The sequence below is a fragment of the Malurus melanocephalus genome, unplaced genomic scaffold, assembly GCF_030028575.1.
Source record: "Malurus melanocephalus ecotype Western Australia unplaced genomic scaffold, MMel_1.1 scaffold_1, whole genome shotgun sequence".
Taxonomy (NCBI): Eukaryota; Metazoa; Chordata; class Aves; order Passeriformes; family Maluridae; genus Malurus; species Malurus melanocephalus.
The window spans coordinates 7,014,598-7,030,100 of NW_026623233.1; the positions used below are offsets into that span (position 1 = coordinate 7,014,598).

The following is a 15,503-nucleotide window of genomic DNA, read 5'->3' on the forward strand; positions in this document are numbered from 1 at the left end:
CCAGCTTGGGTTTTTCTTCTGGCTGAGGCACTGCCTAGCTACCATTTGTGTGTGTTGCTGTTGCTGTTTTTCTTCCCTCAACCCCCTTGCCCTGCARTGCTTCCCTCAGCCAGTCATTTGTCCTTAAAGATCTCTGCTATCTCTTGGGATATAAATTTCAGAATCTCATTTTCTGCCCCTGATGACATCACCTTAAGGTTGTGTTAAAATGTCTTGGTTGTAGTTAACATAGTGAGAGAGGTTTGGGCCCTTGTCACAGATAATCTCCATCAAGAATGCCAAGAGAGAACCATTTAAATTTTTCAGTTGGGTGGATTCTCAGTTCCTGAGACTGACACATCAGTGTTTTCTTAGTTGGATTATTTTCCCTCTTTCAGGCCTCATGCATTCAGGATTGARGCAACATTTCACAGCCCTAATAAAYKGTGAGAATGGGACCAGGTGCTTCACTACACCATCTGCACTAGTTTTTTGCAAGATCAAGAGCACTGTAGAATACCRGGCCACCTGTTGTTATCATAGAAGTCTGTTGGAGTTAAATCTGTCACTCTGGGCCTTGAAAATGATTTTTTCTTGATATCTCAGTAGCCCCCTCAGTTCTATTTGTACCAGGTGTAAGACACCTGAGAAGCATCCCAGGCGAATGCTGCAGATGACAGATGGGTAGTATTGCCTGTGGTACCACTATGTATAAGAATGTATTATTGTGTGGAGTCACTTCTGATGACAACTCAAATTAGCAAAATTATTTTCGAGAAACTTCGTTCTTCATTGTGTATCATGTGCATTTGCTTCCTCTGTGTTCATCCCCTTTGGAGGTTCTTGCTGTGGGGATTCAGCAGTTCGTAGGGAGCTGAAGTAGCAGCAAGGATATGCCTCTTTCTGTTCTCAGCCCTCAGCTAGGAGATGAGGAAACTGGGATCTTATCCTTGGGGTACTGCAAGGGCAAAACTCAGTGGGATGGATGTGCTCTCTCTCTGAGAACWTGTGAACCTTCCTTCACCCAATGGCCCAGCACTGATGCACATATCACAAACAGAATCCAGTGAAAAACWCTTCTCTAGCCAAGCTTCATTGCTTTCAAAAGGCCTGGAGTCAGAATTTGTGGATGTCTTCACCTAAGGTGGGGCTGCTGCCAGGRTAGGATACAGTTCTTTCTCTGTGCTGCTGTTATTGGTGCTGATCAAGCTTGGGAACTCCAGCTCAAGGCAGTGACACCCTCTTGGCTATGCCAAGAAACTCCTGCTGCTTGTGCTAAGAACTATTAGTATTCTGTGGCTTCCTTACAAATRTCTTGATTAGAGATACAGTGTTTGAATATATGCTCACAGTACCTTAAATGCAGGTTTATGCAGCTTGCAAACAGAATTTATTTCTAATATTTTAATGGATCTTGATGAAAGTCATTCACAGTGAAGTGGGATGTTTATTTGCTTTCTACATGTAGGCTTATATTGTTGTTTAACTTGATTTTGATGCTTAAAAGCATTTGTAAGCAAAACATTGGTACTGGGTATCTTTTCAGCTCTTTCTGAGCATCATTCAGCTAGAAACTCTAAAAAGAAATTGGCAGTGATGAATTCAGTTCATTAAGTTCATTTTAAGCATGACAGGTTCATTTAAAGTTTATGTTTATTTAAGACGAAGTGCCAACAGCTGACCATGAATATCTTAAGCCAARTCTAGTTAATATAATCAGCTATAAATTGGAAACCTTGTAGAGTTTGCTTTGTGAGTGCCAGCATTCAGTGGATGAGAGCATGAGAAAAATAATTGGTTTTATTTATTCTGATTTAGATTTTTTGTACTTTGGATGGCAATAAACAGGATTATTATTTTCAGTTGTATAAAGGGCTGAAATGTATGTATAAATGTAGTTTCTCAAGTGGTCTCTGGTTGACCATGATTTTGGGGAAGCATAGCCAAAAAAGAATGCTCTRGGTTTTTTCATAACTAGGACAATACTTCAGAAGCTTTTGTTTTTCCATATTGTGTAACTTTGGCTCATGTCACTTAGAATTTAGCACGTGATTGAAGCTGGTATTAAGAAGCTGTTAGCTGCTGGTTTCCTCTGTGCTTAAGACAAGTGATCTAATTCGAATTCCAAGAAGGAATCTACAAATGARTAATTTTCATATTTTTTTTAATGTAGAACAGAACAGTTTTGATTAGCTGCCATCTACAGTGTCTTCAGCTTTGTTAATTGTAACAACAGCTTCTAACATCTCCCAAAGCACTTAATGAGCCTGATGGTGTAGTGGGGTACTCTTTAGAGTCCTTATCACTCTCTGCCTGGCTTAAGTGAAATATTTTGCTGTGCACCTGAAAATCTGTTTTGGATTGGAAAACAGGGCCTGTTTCTGTTTGTGGTACTACAGTTAAAAGACAAAAGACCAACTTAAATTGAGTGGAGCATAAACCATGAGTCAAAGAAGCTGTTTGTTCCAGAGGAAGGATATTCATCTCTATTATGTCAGTCTTCATTCAGAAGTGGTGATCATTCCTTGCATGAGGTTTGAGGGCTTAGTGCAGCSATTAATGAATTAGTGATAGGTATGCATACTGAAATACATAAAGTAAAACTCCTGCAATTGGGCTAGTTAAAGGTGATTTATATATATCTTATCCACAAAGAGCTGAATTTTGAAAGGAGCATGAGTCCTGGGATCAGTTTGTAGGAACTAATGAAAGCACATTTAAGASATAATTGCATGTTTTCAACAGTGAATCAATAAAAAGGCCAAAACCAGTTACTGAAAATACGGCTTTAATGGCAAGAATCTCAAACAKTAGAACTCCAGTCCTAATGGTTTTCAAACTACTTGCATCAAATAGGAAATATTAAGGGAAGCTTCTTCCTCCTGCCTGCTATGGCTGTAGCCTTGAGCACAGCCTGTGCTTAGGATATTTGGCTGCCTCTAGCTGTGCAAGATCACAAACTCCTTCTTGCCAAGCCCATTTTCCAGGCACCTCCACCACAGAGCTGCRTCCTGACCTCTATTGCAGCTGAGTCCCTGCTAACTCTGCATTTATCCAGACTTGAAGCTAGCAAGGCAGAAATGCTTCCTAGGGCTTTCAGTGCCTATTTGTAGGAATTGATTTGCAGCGTGTTGGGGTGGAACTTGTTTGTTCCTCCCGGTCACCTTGGGGAGAAGGGTGTGTGAAAGKGCTTCCAGCTGCAGCATTTACAGGAAAGTGTTGGCGATTTTTTTTTTCTTTTATCTCTCTGTTCCAGGCAAAATGATGGATTCAGGATTGCTGGATGAGAGCAGCATCCATGCAGAAATATAAGCAGTTATAGGTGTCATTTCAACAGCAGTTTCTGATCCTAGCTCTGAGGAGAGGGTTCTTAGTAAAAGGGGATGCCACTCCCAATGCCAGGTTATGCACATTTGCATGTCTCTGCCAAAACAGAGTGTGTAATTACACACCTGGCATATGCAGGTTGCAGTGCAGTGCACTTTCAGTGGGCTGAAGGCAAGATTATATTGCTTCCCAAAGTGTTTGGATGTCATTGTGGTCAATACTGTCCATTATCATRGCATGTTAAGGCTCGACTTTCTTTTTGAGAACTTGAGTAAGTATTTTTCCAATAGTGGGTAAAGACATGACTCTTGAAAGGACTGAGGAAATGCCGTGTTTGTTGCTGATGTCAAGTAAAGCAGTCTTTCCTWTGCTAGGTAGAAAGATGACAATGTGAAAATTAATTAGTGTTGTGGGATAGATGATGCTTTATATATGTTGTTATTCTGGTTTCCTGTTCCTTTCATTAAAATTCAGTCTTATATTAAAATGACTGGCTCTAATTTCCTGATTTTTCCCTTTGCAAACACCAAATGCCAAAGTTTTATGTAGCTGAWCCAGCTCATCAGGAAAAACATAAGTAGTGATAAATCTACTAATATATTAAAAGTCACTGCAAGCATTCTGCTGCTAATCCACATCTAATTAAAAAAGCTGAAAATTGTAACTTCAGCGTGGGCAAACCTACACAATCGTCTCTTCCATGGAGCTGTGCAGAGCCAAATTTTATGCTGTTGCGTGTGGGCAGCATAAATAGCATGGGTATTACTGCTGGTTTGTGTTCTTGGGGGGAGAAGTCCAGACTGCAGAGTTTCTTTCCAAGAGACTGTGGAAAGCACCACCTGATCTCTGCCCCGATTCCTCAGCATGGCTGCTCTGTAAAGATTTCCATGGCTGATAARGTGTCCTTTGGTTGTACTTAGGAGCTCTGTAGCAGTTTATTCCACCCTCACGGCCGTTTCTTACAACCAGTGGCTGATCTCAGCCCCATTCCCTTTTCCATGATAATTGTGGAAGTATGCTTCCATATATTCCCATATGGGGGGGTCCTGGGTGGCCATATTAGTACAGTGCAGGTGAATCTTGTGTTTCCCAGCACAGCTGCAGGYTCTCAAATGGTTAAATCATACCATGCTTTTCTGCATTAGTGTGCCCTTGTTCAGCAGTATCCTGTCCATTTATTCCTTCAAGCCTCTTCCTCCTGTGGTGCTTTCCAGCCTGAGAAATTTTGCCTTTGTGTGTGTGTTGTACAGGTTGGGGGTTTTGTGTTTCACATTTTTGACAGTGGGGAGTGTGGGGGTAGGTATGTTTTGGTTTTGTTTTGGTGGCTTTGCTTTCTTTGTGTTTTGGTTTTGTCTTTTTTTTTTTTTTTTTTTTTTTTTTTTTTTTTTTTTTTTTTTTTTAAGATTAGCATTTAGGTTTGGGAATGTGTGTTAAGATTCCCATATGAAAGTTGGGACAGGAAACATATTTCTGCTAAAACGAATGCATTGCATTTAAGGGAATAGTTTATGTGATAATAAAAAAAATGAAACCATGTAAATTTTTTATTGTTACTTTGTAAATTTTTCTAATTACAGCGAAAAGCTACCTTTCCTCGAAAAGGCTAGTGGTTTCTACAACTACTTTTTCAGTTCTATTGTGACACAACTTCTTTTTCAGTTCTTACTGAGTAGGTTGCTTGTGTATAAGCCCTGAATAACCATTCAAAGAAAAAATCTTTTCCAGGAAATAGTGTATTTCAAGAGTAGAGTAGGAGTGGATTCAGGTTAATTTTACCTCCCTGGCTTTCTTCTGCCTCCACCAAAAACTGCAATCACTGAAATACTATTTTGGGCATTCTGAAATGTCAAGTGTTTGGTGCTGCTAACAAATGATAATACCTATGAGACAGTTTGTCCTATAGAGCATCTTCATGGGATGTATGAATCCTGGGTAATTTCTTCTTTGGCTTAATGAGGATAGAAGCTTCAGATTTGGTCTTGTTATTAAGAGAGGAAACTCCTGTTACGGATTTGTTCTAGCATGACTTCTGCAGTGGTGCAGTACAGTTAATCATCACCGATTTTAATAAGAGGGAGYTGATACCTCTTTCTCTTTTCTCATGCAAGTGTTAAATCACTGTTTCAGAGGGATACCAAGAATTTAGCCAGCTGATATAAAGAAGAATAACTCTAGCAAGAGATTGCCGAAACTCCGTTATTAAGATTCTCAATATGAAAAGTAAAAGGCTGAATTTTGGCCCTGACTATGAATTGCAGAGGAAGGACACAAATTTCAGTGTTTGGTATCTTAGCTACACAGTGTGGCTGTAGGTTGTAAGGCTGGGTGATAACAGTGTATCATCCTCTTCTCCTCATCATTGTYCTCTCTGCTTTGTGATTTGTGCCAAGGTTGCCTTGTGGGTCCAGTGCTTCAGTTTTGGATGTTCTTGAGTTCTTAGGAGTCACCTGAAGGATGCGCTCCTGCCTTGCTCCCAGCTGAACCACCACTGTTGTAGTATAATACATCCTGTGCACAGAAAGATTGTCCTTTGGGATATCCTGGAGCTGGAATCGTCAAAATCTTAGTATTTCAAATGCTRTTTGAAGGGAAGGGGTGATGTCTTGGGCTTTCCACTGATACCTGTATGGGTTGCTGTTCACTTGTCATTGCTGTTTGGATTTCAGCTTTTGTCTTACTGACGTTTCATAATACCTTTAATTGTCAATGTTCCCTTCTAAGTCCTTTCCCTTATAAATAATGGTTACATTCGATAAAACTGAACAACAGACGGTCTGCTCATACATAGAATTCTATCAGGAACCATTAAATAGGTTTCGGTGTGAAATCRAAGTTGGTGTGAGCTGTATTAATTGGGCAATTAACAGTGAAGGTTCTTCTGTACTACAGGTATCAATCAGAAGGGCCATGCCAAATACCGAGGCACAAATAMAGCTGAAAATAGGTTTTTTGCTCCCAGGAACAAAATACTCTGCATAGAGGATGTTGCCATTACTGCGTCTTAATGCAGATATTTAGGGTTTTTTTAAATACAGTATCTGTAAAAATAGAGTGGTTAAAAGTGGGCTTCATCTCACCTAATTCTTGGTGTCTAAAAAWAAAATGGTGAAGTGTCTCTGCACCCTCTGCAATAGCTGAGGAGAGACACGTTTGTCTGTTGGCTATTCACCCCACCCTAAATATGTCTAACCTGCTTGGGATGAACTGCTCTCCAGTGGTTGTGTCCATAATCAATAGGAAACAGGGATTCTCCTCTGTCCTTCAAATGCCTGGCTGTCTTAGGGAGTTCCCTGATCTTTACTGTTTTATTACAGTTTCCAAATGACCCCTTTTCTCCCCTTACCTTCCTCCCTGAGATTCCTTGCCCGTCTCCAAGCAGTTTCTGTCTGGGTTTGAGGAAGGAACAGGAAAGGAAAATTATTGGGATATGGTTGGTTTTTTGTTYGGTTGKTTTTTTGTTTGTTTGTTTGTTTTTTATTGTTTGGGGGATTTTTAAATCAAAAATGAGCTTTCTAAAGAAGACAAATGATTTTGTATCTCYTGATTATTTGTTTCATAAGGAGAGAAAGAACAAGCAAAGAGCATTCAGTATGATAGATTAGAGAAAGATACCTTGGAGACTTGGCACACAATAAAAGTTGCTTGCCCAGTAGGTTTTACTTAGGAAAGTGAAATTTCTTTTTAGAGTAGAGGTCAAATGTTTCAGGATTATGGAGGATGTGCTAGAGAGGGAGGAACAGAAAACATGATTAGGAAAAAATGCCTTATTTCTCTGGAATGTACCAGTGATCTGGCTGTCCAGATGCTATTTACCTGTAGATACACTGTCCTGCTTTGTAACTTCCTCTTTTTTTTATCTTACACATTCATTCTTTTCATATACAATGGATCTTCAGGATTGCTTATTCAGGAGAGAGATTGTAACCAGTAGCCAAGATGACAATTAYGGGGAAACAGGAAAAGGGGCCAAACAGTAACAGCAACTGACAAACCTTAACTGTTTTGGGAACAAAACTTTGGCAAAATTCCTTCCCTAGATTGCTCCTAATGCATTTAGAAAAATAGTTTGGAAGGATAAGGACTCCTGAAATCTGGTGTCTTCCTTCAGACTTCCTTACTGACTCTGTTGGGAAATCTCTTTTACTTTTAGAAAATGAGGTGTCATGAAAGACTGGCTTACTGAAGTTGACATAATAGAATAAACTGGTGATTCATATTAGAAGGAAGTGGAGCAATCATCATTTTAAGTGTACTGAAGGAGTTTGGTGAAGCCGCTAATGTACAAAAATAATTATAACCAGTTAGAAAACCAGCTTSCAGTAAAAGGTATTTGTATCTTCAAAGATTAGGGGAGGATGATCTTACTGAGGTCTGGGTCTCAGTGCCCTATGATATCTAATCAGAAGAGCTTAGTATGGTTCAAAAATAATTGGGCTGTTGGGTCTATAACATTCATTGATACAAGGAAAATACAAGCAGCAAAACACAAAACCTGGTTGCTAGCTTCACAACCTTGTTACATTTTTACGAAGTGAGTCAAGTTAAATGTAATTGTTGAGGAACTTGGCACAGCAGGGGCAAAGCAGTGCAGCTTCTGTGAAGGAAAACTGAGCTGTGCACTTCTGTGCAGGTTAACATGAGTGAGTTAAGAAATTACTCTCTCAGGTATTTCTTAAAAGCTTTGAAAGCAAGGCGATCTGTTTTTCAGTATGCCACAGCTAATTCTAGGTGTGTTTTATGACTCCATCCTCACACAGCTATCAGGTATTCTTACTAATAAATTTGAATAACTGAGTTATAGCTGGACAAGTAAGAGTTGTGTAAAACTTGTGATTGGTTCAAAAATATTCCAWTAGCTGAGTATAAAAGAAGGCTCTGTGGTATTCCTTAGGGATCTCAAAGGAGGTGGGCACCTGGCAGTCAGACACAYGGCCCAAGTTGTGCAAGTGCATCTAGGAAAGGTTTCTGTTCTCTCGTAGCCTCTGTTGTAGCTGCAGCTGTGTGTTGAAATCCTCAGGCKTGTAGCAGTGGATTGTGTTTCTKTCTCATGCTTTCAAACTGCACACAGTGCTTAAAGAAAATAAAAGGGAAATATTTCCACTGGTATTGGAAAAGTCAGAATCAGGTAGTAATGTTTGTGAGGATATGTATATGTCATATGTAATAATTTACAGGAAGCAAGGTGGGTGGTGTTTATTTGACCACAATATACTAACAGAGAGATGTTTAGTACCTTGAACATTAATTAAAAASTGCATCTTTATTCCTTACATCGTGTCTTGCTAACCTGTGAAGCTCAGTGCCATATGATAGYTAATCTGAAGAGCTTAATAACATTCAGAAATAATTAGACTTTTGATGGATACCGTGCTCTGTTATCTTGCAGAGGAAAAACAAACTCTCCAGCTTCAAAGATGAGCTGGTAATAACCAACACTGAAAACAACTTCACTGTCAGCCATTGCTCATTAAAAAGCTTGAGGATCAGTCCTTGCTGCTGCTGGGTTAGGAGAGAGAACAAGGACAGAGAGTCTGCTCGGAGATAGTGCTTGCTGAAAAAAACACTTTTACAAATGGTCTGTTGTCTGGGCCACCTTAGTTTTGCTTTCAAAGCATAAAAACTTCAGGACCACAGATGAAATTACATCAGACATACTGCTTATCTTGGATGGTTGTTTGTACATAAACTGATACTGCAGTGGGGCTGTCATCAGCAAAGGAGCTAAAGTTAGCATTAAATCATTGGTAGATTTCTATCAAGGCCATACTCATCGGGATTTTTCTGGGTTTTTTTAATTGGAGATATATSTTTACTATGTGTGACTTGTGTTGGCATTCCATGCCTCCTACAGCAGGGAGAGTGGGCGAGATTGTTTTTTGTTTGCATATTGTGGTGGGTTGACCCTGGCTGAATGCCACATGCACACCAAAGYATCTCTATCACTCCTCTCCTCAGCTGGACAGYGGAGAGAAAATATAACAAAAGGCTTGTGGGTCAAGATAAGAACAGGAGAGATCATTCACCATTTACTGTCATATTGCAGTGTGTGCAGCAGACTCAGCYTGGGGAAGTTAATTGAATTTTATTGCAAAWGAAATCAGAGTAAGATAATGAGAAATAAAACCAAGTGGTTGAAACACCTTCCTTCCATTACTCTCTTTTCCCCAAAGTCTTGCAAAATTCTGCACCTCTCTGCTCTCAATGATGCTGGGGTTCAGGAAATGGGAACTCTGATCAGTTCATCACATGCTCTTTCCTCATCAGGGGAAGGACTCCACATCCTTCCCCTSTTCCAGCACGGGGTCCCTCTGACAAGAGACAGTCCTCWACAAACTTCTCCAGTGAATTTCCCATGGACTGCAGTTCTTCACAAACTGCTCCAGCAYGAGTCYTTCCCATGGGGTGCAGTCCKTTAGGAACAGGCTGCTCCACCGTGGGCTCCTCTCTGCGGGGCCACAGGTTCTGCCAGGAGCCTGTTTCAGTGCAGGCTTTCCATGAGGTCACAGCCTCCTTTGGGCATCCACYTCTGGATGCTCTGRTGTGGAACCCTCTATGGGCTGCAGGGACACAGCTGCCTCATCAGGAACTGCACCAGGGGCTGCAAGGGAATCTGCTCCASAGCCTGGAACACCTCCTCACCCTCCTTCACTGACCTGCATGTCTGCAGGGCTGTTGCTGTCACATTCTCACTTCTCTTTGCTCTGGCTGCAATTGCTTCAGTACAGTAACTTTTTCTAAGTCTGTTATCCCAGAGGCATTACCACTGGCACTGATGGGCTTGGCCTTGGCCAGTGGCAGGTTTGTCTTGGAGCTGGTTGGCATTGGCTTTATTGGACATGAGGGAAGTTTGCAGCAACTTCTCAAAGAAGCCCTGTAGCCCCTTCCCCCTCCCAAAACCTTGCCATGAGTACCCAATACACTTACCAACTCTCTGGACACTTAACATTGTGACTGTAAAATTACCTGCTGTAAAATTACATGACAATGTCACTTTAGTTGCAGAATATAACAGTTTTTTTCTGTCACTTTGTAAAAGCAACTTATATGATCAGATTTATTGTATGAATTTGGTTTGGATCTTATGAGATTTAMATTAGCAAGTATCTTAAAGTTATCTGCATTTTTTGCAGGCTATTATAGAGAAATCGAAAGTGAAAGGAATTCCTATCATTATTGATGCGGTAAGTATTTTCTTGATTTCAGTCAGTGGTTTAATATTTGAGAATCTATTCAGTAAATGTTCTTCTTACTGAACAGGATGTTCTTCTTCCCTTTTGCAGGATGGACTGTGGCTCATTTCCCAGCAGCCTTCTCTTATTCAAGGCTACCAGCGAGCTATTCTTACTCCAAACTATATGGAGTTCAGTAGACTGTATGAAGCCATGGTGAGCTGTTTGTCTTTTTGGCTTCTAAGTATGTGCAAGTTTAGTCTTTTTATCCTTAAAATTAAGTACCTTATTACTTTAAATTACTTTAAATATTATGTTTCCTATATGTGAGAGAAGCACTCTCTGGGTTTTTATTCATGGGATAATTGCCACAACAATGCATATTCCTAAACAGAGCTCAGTTTTAAAGAAGACCCATTCCCATGCATTTTTTAGCATTGCAGTGGGTATAGAAAAAAATACATGGAAAGACTGATGATGTTGCCTTTTTTTTTCCCTGTAAGTAGCATGTCTTAGAATCTCTTGTTCTAATAGCAAAATATGTGTGGAATTCTTGTGTTGTAGCTTAGAGACCCCGTAGACAGTAGTGATCATCATGGATGTGTATTAAGACTCAGCCAAGCCATGGGGAATTTGACAGTTGTCCAAAAGGGAGAAAGAGATCTTATTTCAGATGGAGAGAAAGGTAAGTAAAGCCTTCTTCTTTTAGCAATRTGGTTGCTCTGTTCTGTTTGCTTTCAATTGTAGTCCAGTAGAGTGTATAGCAATTGACTGTATTCTCCTGAAGATTGGAGAGATTGTTGCCTTTGTATATCACCTTTAGATGATTTGTGTAAATTGATATTTCAAGAGTGCAACTGAATTTATTTGCTGAAAAAGGCTGCTGAATTTATTTCTCATTTAAATGACCTCGTGTTTTGTATTACACAGGTATTGAGAAATTAATTATTTAATCTTTGTGAAATGTTTGGAAGTTTTTAGCTGAGATGGTTTATATAAATGCAGCTGTCATTGCTAAACTGATGCAAAACAGTATTGTTAATTTACCATGTATTGGTGTGTGTGAAAAGTGAAGATGTCTTGAGGCTCATGATCTGTGCAGTTCCTTGATGCTGTCCATCATGGGCCTGCCGATTAACATGTACATTTATGACTTGTACAGCAGTCCTGACAAATTAAAAAAAGAAAATTAATTCTATATTGCCATTTTAACAGTCACAGACCARTATGGTGTAAAGTATACTTAATAAAATTAGCTGCTTGTCTGATGTGTTTTATACTGATCGTTTACTGTGATCAGTGTAAAATTAATTCATGAGTGCCTTCATTACATTTTGACTGCCTGGTCTTATTTCACATACATAACAAGCAGCAGCTCTGCTTCTAATTACTTGAAATGCTAAWCTCTGATAAATGTTTATGCTGCTTCAGAACTGTTTTGTATATACAGTCAATTTTTCATTACTAGGAGCCATGGAAGTCTTTTATAACAGCAAAGCAGATGTAGTATCATGAGTGGTTTGTGCAGAGCCACCTTGCACAGATGCCATTAGTGCAGGTACTGTAGCAGACTATCAAACAAATGGGTCCTGGAAGCAATGTAGTTAYATCTGTGTGGTAGAGGACCTTCCTGATACAGCACCGAGGTTTCCCCACAGGGTGTCTGCTCTCATATTTGCACCCATAGCAGACTTGATTTGTCACCTTGSACAGTCAGGCCAGGCTTAAGGGCAGATGAACTCTGCTGGAGGATAAAATGTCTTGACTCCAGTCTATGCCAGCTGGAGAGTTTTAGAGCGTTGTGGTTGTCTTCTTTACCTGCTTTTATGTCAATAATGATTTTTTTTTATATAGGATTGTTGCTTTTTTAATGAACGTTGGGAAAACTGGGTGAGCACTTTAGATTGAGTACAATATCTGGTATATCTCTGTTCTCCTTTTGGACTGTTACTCTTGAAATAAGTGTATCTCCACAACTGCTGRAGAGACAGGACCTGTCTCCAATGTCTCTTGTCATGCAGGATTAAAAAAAAACAGGAAACAACTAAAGCTCTTCCCAGTTTCAATTTTGAATATTCATATGTAGCATAAGTTCATGTATATCTTGTGTGCTTTTGGGTTTTTTTATTGGTTTTATTTTTTTCCCAGTCTTGTTCTTTATCTCTGTTGTGATCTGATATTTTTTTCTGTTAGTGAAGTGGCTTTTGATTTGAAATAAACATAGTTCTGTGCCTTTATAGCAGTTGACTGGTGTCTAGCTATAGGCTGCTTTCTTTTTCTTACCTTGGTGCTATCACTGATGCTTTRTTGGATTACAGGCATTACAGGCAGCATTGCTGAACTGTAAGAAAGCAGGTTATAATGTCTATTGCAAAAACTGGTTTTAGAATTCGCGCAACTTTCAAGAAGGTTCCTGAGAATTTTACAGAAACTACAGCCTTCAGCTTCCTTTTAACAGTAATRTTCTTTGGGTCTGGTCTACTGGTTATTTTTTTAAAAGCTTCTCAGATGCAAAATTACGTTGAGAAAGGAGATTCTGTGTGCTCTGTGCTGCAACATAGAATATGTTGTCATGTCACTGACCTTAAATTCTCTCCCAGGTTTTTTGCTCTTATTTTTCATCTGTCTCTTCTTTTCATCTGATGTCATTTTTTTCAGCTAAGACTACATACGTCATGATTCCTGTGTGAGGGAAATCCAGATCATTGGATCAGGCCAATGTTCTCATAGCACAAGCATTATGAAAAGATTTGTGCACTCCTCTTGCCTTTTATTTATCATGTCATCATCCATTTGTAGTGCCTAAGCCCTACCTATTAGGCATTTCCTGCTTGACCTCCTGTGTTCAGCATACTGACACTGTAGTTTGCATATATTACTTTTAAACTTTCTCATTTGGGAATACATTGTATGTGTGCTTTCCAGGGGAAAAAAAATTAAAAAAAAAGAAAGAAAAGTCTCAGTACTCTCCAGCAAAATCAGAAGTTGAGAAATGGCAAGCTTAACCATTTAACTTTAGTGTTTTGTGCTTAGTTGTTGTGGAAGGAAGGCTTTTTGAAGATGCCAAATTTTGCAGTAGGGAAAATCAGGTTTGTGAATGCTTTATAGCTCTGAGTGATTGCAGTGGTTATTTTCACAGTACTTTTATTCGTGAATTTGTAGGAAATTCAGTGGACAGTTTACCTTTGTTACCTGAAGACAGAAAGGGTTACCAGGTGATTTGGTATTTGGTATTTGGTTTGGTGAAGGATTACTCTCAGCAAATAGCTTTGTAATATATGCAGAGAGRCTCAATAAATTCTGATTGAAAGCTGAAGCTTAATAAATTCAAAGTAAGATTTTAWAAACAGACAAAGAAATTAACTAGAAATTAACAGCAACATTCCCAAAACTTYGCTAGATTCACAAACTTGGAAGTGTCTGGATACCTCTGAAGTTTTTTTTTCACTGATCAGACTAGCTGGTGCAGGTGATTCCTTATGGCCTCAAAGTCCTATACATGGGCTCTGTGAAACCAGTAGCAGTCCTCCACTAAAAAGGAGGWTTTTGTAAAATTTGTCTCCATTTCAGTAGTGAGCTGCCAGCTGGCCTGTAAACATAATCACCAAGATTTTAAATTAAGTTTTATATACTCTTTTTCTCTTTCCTTTTGCAATTTCACATTATAGCTTGGTCTACAGTTGTTGATTCTCTGCTCTACAAAGATGAGCTTCACCATGCTCTTGGTAGGTGGTATCAGTGCCATCACTGACCAGGGTAGGAATGATTACTCAGCCTGTGGGTAAAAGGTAAGTCAGCTTTTATTCACTATGGCACAGCTCTCTAAGGTTATMTTTTTCTTATTCTTTGGAGAACTGGTCAATAATAAAGTGTGGTTATACCAGCCTTAGTTCCTAACATGTTTAAAATTTGGTTAGGTCCTTGAATTAGAGGATTTGGATTTGACCCTCCTCTCTTCCAAATGGCAGGCTTTATGGGAAGCATYCTGCTACTGCCTGGGACTACTTTTACCTGGAACCAGTAGCCAAATTTGGTTTCTCTCTGGTTGTTCAGCTGCAGCTATGGTCAAGAGAAGCAAGGAAGCATGTAAGGGGGAATACTGAGTACTGACTATGGGGTAAAAAGCCAACTCTTGCCCTAAGTCCCCAGGCAATACTTCTAAGTGCAGCCATTCATCTCCCTGCATGGCTGGAAAGGAAGCTGTTCAGTGCTCCCTGGCTCACTCAGAGCTGCTGAACAAATATCACTTAGATTTTTATCTGAGAGGCAGCACCTCCATCCCCAGTGCTGCTTCTGCAGAGTGAGCAAAATGGGGAGGTGACAGTTCCTGTCCATGGTGCCACTGCGCTGTCTGTGGCACAAGCAGCCCAGCCACCTTCTCCCTGGCGAAGTTCACCTTGTGTATATCCAGGAAAACCAATGTCAGATTTGGTTCTGACCAATTTGGTTTATTTTCTTTTGACTTAAATTGCCTGCTCTGTCCTGCACTCAAGGACTTAATCTAAGTTTTAAAGATGTGGTTAGGGAATAAAAAAGTATAARCACCCTTTATATAAAAGCCAACTTACATTTACCACACCAGTTGAGTTGTTTCTCAGCCAAAGTCAATGAACTTGGTTTCCCTGTCTGTGAGCACTCTGGGTCATGTTTCTGGGAGTCCACGGTCTCCAGCCATGTGCTTTTGTGAACTAATTTGCAAAAGGAAAAAGATAAATTTCTTAGAGTATATTCTTAGAGCTAGGTCAGAGATGTATATTGGTAAGAGACTTTAGTAAAAATCTGATAAAGGTCTAAATCTTGTATTTGATGGAGCAAAATGACTCTTGATAGCTACATGATTTGCATAGAAAATGGAAATATTAAGCCTTGTATGGGGTGGCTGTTGTTAGCTGATCCAATCCAGTTGCGCTGTATCAGAAGTTAGAATGGTTACATTTCATGCATGTAATCCTGACCACTTTAGGGTGAGGATAATACTCCTCTGTAAGAGGAAAACAAGTGCAAGGAACTTGTTCAGGTTCTCTGAGA

At 39.7% G+C, this 15,503-nt stretch overlaps 1 protein-coding gene across 7 annotated transcripts in view; it reads left to right on the plus strand.

The window, feature by feature from the left end:
* The window catches only part of NAXD (NAD(P)HX dehydratase), a 49,723-nt gene that overhangs the window by 27,039 nt on the left and 7,181 nt on the right, over nt 1-15,503 (plus strand). For 6 of the 7 annotated variants that reach the window (XM_057390169.1, XM_057390142.1, XM_057390178.1 and 3 more), the window contains 3 exons: nt 10,437-10,487; nt 10,587-10,691; nt 11,040-11,160. In XM_057390169.1, the coding sequence (XP_057246152.1) occupies nt 10,437-10,487; nt 10,587-10,691; nt 11,040-11,160 (277 nt within the window). Of the gene's footprint in view, nt 1-10,436; nt 10,488-10,586; nt 10,692-11,039; nt 11,161-14,143; nt 14,264-15,503 lie in introns of all 7 variants that reach the window. The other variant, XM_057390161.1, reaches the window with a different exon arrangement.